Genomic DNA, 6137 nt, shown 5'->3' with positions numbered 1-6137 from the left:
CACTTAAAGGCTGATGAATAACCATTACTAATCCTATTAAAGAAAACCCAACATCTCAAGTGGAAAGGATAACCATATTTACTCATTAAATGCCAGTTAAGTTTTCTACAACACAACTTGAAAATACCCAGCATGCATGTTTAATCTCAGTACAATGGTTTCAAGACCAAGTATACATGTTACAAGCATCAAGGCTAGATTACAAATTATCATAGTCATCATCGTCATCATCATCGTCATCGTGAGGCGAACGTGATAACCACTACACTACGGAAACCGGCCCATCATCGTCATCGTCATCATCTTCTCGTTTTCTTTTCAATGCATTTGATGATTCATTGGCAGTATTTTGTGATGACACCATGTTAGTGGTAATAAGAATGTTTTTAGACCCAATTAATGATGGATTAATCAGAACATTCTGAACTGCGGATGTTGCAGGAATTGATGCTTTTACAGTTGGGGACTGTGAAGTGGGCATCTGTACTGTAAACCTTTGCCCTGTGAGGGACATTGGAGTCCCTACTTTAGTTGATACAGACATGGTTTGTGGGGTTGGTGTGCCAAGTGTGGGAGTACTTGGTCTGCTAGTAACTGAACCAACACTTAACCGTGGAACTGTTATTCTTCCCGCAGAAGTAGATGCCTTTTTTTGTAAAGATTTAAGTCTATAGTTTGGAGCAGTCAAGCAGTATCTATCAGGTGGCAACCTGGGGTCTGAATATGGCTTGATTAATGGCAAAGGAGTTTGATTTCTTTGCCTTGCAATATCTAATAAAAAATCTCTTGGGGGAGGAGAGGTAAAAGACTGATCAGCACGACACTGGATGGCCAATCGCACATCATCTGCATCAACAGTGGCTTTCTTAGCATGGCTTGAATAAATTTTTGCATCATCTAGAATTGTGGTCACATATCGGAAGGCAAACTCCAACATCTGATTTATAACTCTTGGCTCATATTCTGTAATCCCCATATCCTTCAGGATTTGTGCCATCATCTGTGCATCTTTCGACATGCTCTTGGGAGAAGCCATCTTGCCAGACTCCATGATATCTGTTGATTAGACTTCTCGAGCTAAATCACCCACATTAATGTATTTCAGTCCTGATCTTGATGCAAGTTCTTTGCCTAGCGTGGTTTTTCCAACCCCTGGTGTACCGCGCTGGCTCCAGGCATCTAGCAGTATGTTTTTAATAATTAGAGCTATCTGGCCATAAAATGGACTGCACAAAATACTGAGTTTCCCTAAAGGAACATATATAAGAATATTAATAATAGCAGAATCTTAGAAAAGGATAATTTTCAAAAGAGATAAAATTATGGGGCGCCTGGGTGGCTCAGTTGGTTAGGCGTCTGCCTTTGACTCAGGTCATGATCCCAGGGTCCTGGGATTGAGTCCCGTGTTGGGCTCCCTGGTCAGCGGGAAGTCTGCTTCTCCCTTTCCCTCTGCCCATCCCCCACTCATTCTCCCACTTTCTCCCTCAAATAAATAAATAAATAAAATCTTAAAAAAAGATAAAATTACGACTTTCAGATATGGAATGAATATACATTAAAGATTCCATTTAACTCATCATTTACTGAAGGAATCAGGCAGATGTTACAAGTGATTCAAAGAAGAATCCAATAAGCAGACTTATTTCTAGATCAGGAATATTGAAATGAATTTGCAAATAGACGCAGACCTGGCTTTTGTCGTTCCATCACTGGATAGAATTTCTTTGCATGTCTCTGGACAAAAATTATTTGTATTACTCTCGATTTTCTAGAACTTACAGAGTTGTAAAATAGCTTAGTCAAAACAAAGTGCACATCCCTATAGAGCCAGAGAGTCTCTGGTGGCTCCAGCGTTTTGTTGAAAGAATCTCCAGTGGTGTCTTTTCTTATTTCAAAGTCTTAAATTTTTCCTTATTGTCTTTCCTTTTCCTTAAAAATGCTTGCAATATCTGATTAAATGAGCATCGTTCTCAAAAATGGCTTTGAAGGCCTCATAATAGATTTCCCCAATTATATCCTGAGAAAGAAGGATCTATTCTTAAAGAATCTGTATCAGTGTCCTATTGTTGCTGTAATAAATTATCACAAATTTTGTGGCTTAAAATAACATAAATTTATGATCTTATGGTGCTGAAGTTGAGAAGTCTGAAAAGGATCTTATGAGCAAAATCCAGAGGCTGCATTCCTTCTGAAGATCTAGGAGAGGATGTATTTCGTTGCCTTCTCCAGTTTCTAGAGGCCACCTGCATTCTGTGGCCTGTGGCCCCTTGCCTTATCTTCACAACCAGCAGCCTAGCATCTTCAAATTTCTCCCTTTCTGTCTCTGACTTAGCAGAAAGTAGTCAAATAGACAAACATAAAAAAGACTAACAAGCCACCTAACAGAGAATAGATCTCTATAATCCAATAATCCCTTTACCACATCACTACATAAACTAAATTCCCAGTCATGCTGTCACCACCGGGGAAAAACCTGTTGGCTGTAAACAAATCAAAACACAAAATGAGTAGAGATCAAATTAAAATTGGAAAACCAGGAAGTATGCAGAGTTCTACTGCTGCTTTAATTTACCTCTAGAACTCAAGAAAAGATGTGCTTGGATTTACACTGCACAGAGATGTGCCATTTCTGTTGGGGGAGTTTACCCAGCTGTCAGGGGAGTGTATTGGGCACCTCCTGGAAGGCCTCCAAAACTGCTAAAGGATAATTTTCAAACAAGGTAGACTCTTGACCCTCATTCAAATTAGCAAATAAATATGGGTTAAAGATTTCATTTTAACTCATGATTTACTGAGGGAACCAGGCAGATGTTACAACCAGCTCAAAGGAGAATCCAAAGAACAGACATATTAAGAGATGAGAGATATTGAAAAGAATCTACAAGTGGACACAAAACTGACTTTTCCACGGTGGGAAGAGGGTTGTTCCTCCGCCAGATAGAATTTATCTGCACGTCTATAGTCAAGAATTATTCACAATACTATCAGCTTGCTCCAAGAGAGAGAGTATAAAATGGCCAAGCCACATCCTTGAAGGTTCTGGCATTCCACTGAGAGCCTGTCCAGTAGTATCCGTTGCTTATTGCAAAGTCTTAAGTATTTCCTTCCAGTCTCATTGACTCAATTCTTCATCAATAATACATTTTTACACAATGAGAGGCTGATGTGTTTAAGTGTGTGAACTCCAGAGTCACGCTGCTTGGACCTAAGGCTGAGATCCACCATTTTTAGCTGTGTGGCTTTGGGCAAATGACTCAAATGTCAGCAAACAACAGCCCAAGGACCAAATCCAGCCTGCTGCCTATTTTTGTATGGCCCATGAGCTCAGAATGGTTTTTATATTTTTAAATGATTGGGAAAAAGAATCAAAAGAATAGTATTTCCTGACACATGAATATTATAAAATTTGAATTTTGATGAAAAGTTTTATTTGAATACAACCATGTTCTTTTGTTTACATATTGTGTGCTGCTTCTTTCACGCTCCGACACAGTCGAGTAGCTGTGATGGAGACCAGATGGCTTGCTGAGCCTGAAATAGTTACTATCCAGTTCTTTACAGAAAAAGGTGGCCCATCTCTGCACGCTCTCTATTAAATGTCTGGAAGACTCAGTTCGCTCATCTGTAAAATGAGGATAAAAATGGCACCTATATCATGGTGAAAATTAATGGAGGTAATGCACAGAATGACCTATGATGTGCCTGCAATCCAGTAAACCGTCAAGAAGACTTGGTTAATCAGAGTCCCTCCCCCAGATTGTTTCTACAGATGCAGAGATGGAACTGTTCCCTCTTTCTTTTCGGGTCACTAAGGTAGGGTGTTTAATAAGCCTAGAATTGTCTGTTGTCATATCTGTCTCCCTGCCTCCTCCATTAAAGGCAACAAGAATCACTAACACAGTTTACATGTATTGAGCACATTCTATGTGACTTCCTTACATCTATTACTCACTTCATCTTTACAATAACCCAATACAGTAGGTATTGCTACTATTTTCCCCATTTACAGAGATAGAAACTCCTGACAGCAGTTAAGGAACCTTTCTAGGTAAGTGGTAGGCCCGGACTGAAGCCTCTGCAGGCTGACTGAAGAGCCAGTAGCTTGTACATGGCGGACGGCCACCAGCAGCAAAGTGGAGGAGGCCCGTTTACTGGAAGAGCCTGGAAGCAAGAAACAGAGCCCTGCCAAGAGCCCTGCCTCCGTTGGCCACTCATTTTGTTTCCTTTTGTTGGATCGAAGCTAGTGTGAATTTGCTTTCTGCCGCCAGGGACAGAAATAAGCTGAGGAAACTAGAAGATGAAAATAGCACGGGCCTGTCCCCACCGTAGCTCGCAAGACCCTGAGGGAGAGGGACCAACACAGAGCACGAAGGGCTCAAGTAAGGGCATGCTCTCAGTGCTGTGCAGGCCTGAAGGGAGCCTCGGCTCAGGAAACACTCGCTGCGCCGCGTACCTTCCAAGTGTCCAGCCCTGCGCTGGACGCCCTTTGGTGGATGTCTTTACATTTCCAGCAAGATGCAATAACTTTCATCCTTCGACCTTTGGGCATTTTATTTGTGCCATTTGTGTGTTGGCTGTCGGGTACCTCTGTGGTCTGGTGGGCTCCACGGCCGGTCTGGCTGTGATGGGGCCTTTCTCACGAAGGGTTTAATTATGATTGTACCATGCTAATGATGCTGTGGTGAGGCCCACAGATGGGCCAGGGAAAGCACTTGCTAAAGTATAAAAATGTAATTTCAAAGAAGCCAGGGGTGTCCTTCCTCTAATCAAATTACATGCGTGCTTGGATTTTAAACACTGACTTATTAAAAGAGGGCCCCGCTTCTATCTCTTTCCCTTTCACAAGGCGGGTAGTTCTTTATCTATCGGTACACACAAATAATTGCACCCACGATTGTCTAGTTGTAGGCTGAAAATGAAGGGCAAGCAGCTCATTATCTCTCAGATGTCTGGTGTTGCCTGTTACGAGCTGGCTGGGGCAGAAGCGATTGCACAGGCTGTTCTTTGCCTACAAAACACAAGGGCCCAAGTGACAGGGTCTCCTGGGTATGGACTTCAAGAGTAAACCCCCTTCTCACCTCTGCAAGAACGTGCTTTTCTCTGACAGACCTCTTATTTTCCCTACCAGTAGGACTAGTTATCGACTTTCTGGGTCTTATTTCATCTGTTCTGACTTCGAGAGTCATCTTGTCAGCTGTTAGGAAGTGTGTGTGCTGTTTTCCCCTCTATTCTATTTTAAATTAGTTTCTTCATTTCTCTGTCATTTCCCTCTCCCAGCTTCTCTCACATGGAGCAAGACTGGAAACATTTCCTTTTTATGGGAGAGGGAACCATGGGAGAGAAATGTTAAGAAATGTTATTCTCTCGATAGGACCAGTATATTCAAGTCAGGAAGAAAATCTCTAATAATAGAGAGATTAATCATATAGGGAAAAAAAAGCAGGGGTCTGAACATCATGTGCATTCCTGTAGCAGAGTTCATATAAGGAGTGTGTGTGTGTGTGTGTGTGTGTGTGTGTGTGGTGATGTCATGATTACTCACCCGCGCGGCTGTGTGGGAAAATAGAGAGCACACACGAATAGCAATAAAGCAAGCATTCTAATTTGAGCACTTTGTTTTTTCAAGAGCATAATGTTGGCTGGAAGAAAGGGGAGCAGCTCTCAATGAAGCGACTTACTCAGCATACACATGGAATTAACTGAGATTAGAATTCTGAATTATTACCTCTGGGTCGAAAGCATTCCCCTCCTTTTCTACCTGCCCACCTGAGTCACCTTGAAGATGAGGTAACTTCCAAGATAAATAAGCACACAGTGGCACTTTGTGAATGTACTTAATGCCACTGAATGGTATACTTTAAAATGGTAAATGTTATGTTTGGTATAATTTACCACAATCCAACAAACAAACACCGTGAAAACCATTCCTGGTGTTCAGTCCATCACAGGCTAAATCTGGCCTGGGGACCGTGTGTAGTATAGGAAGGTAAGCCAGCTGGGGGCTAGAATGTGCGAGTCACCTTACCGCATTGGCCGCAACACATAAGGTACTGACCTTCCCACCACTGGGTTGTGCGTATTTGCTCGTCCGGAAATTAAAGTTCCCCTGCCCAAACTTCAAGAACTTCAGTTTATCA

At 41.9% G+C, this 6137-nt stretch overlaps 1 protein-coding gene across 1 annotated transcript; it reads right to left on the bottom strand.

The window, feature by feature from the left end:
• Positions 1–262: 262 nt before the first annotated feature.
• On the bottom strand, positions 263–1142 carry LOC118357352 (transcription initiation factor TFIID subunit 9-like). The gene has a single exon (XM_035729307.1). The coding sequence runs from the start codon at positions 1049–1051 to the stop codon at positions 263–265; it is 789 nt and encodes a 262-aa protein (XP_035585200.1). The 5' UTR covers positions 1052–1142.
• Positions 1143–6137: the final 4995 nt, after the last annotated feature.

The sequence above is a fragment of the Zalophus californianus genome, chromosome 9, assembly GCF_009762305.2.
Source record: "Zalophus californianus isolate mZalCal1 chromosome 9, mZalCal1.pri.v2, whole genome shotgun sequence".
Classification (NCBI taxonomy): Eukaryota; Metazoa; Chordata; class Mammalia; order Carnivora; family Otariidae; genus Zalophus; species Zalophus californianus.
The sequence above is the reverse complement of the archived record's forward strand: the minus strand, read 5'-3'. Positions and strand labels throughout refer to the sequence as shown.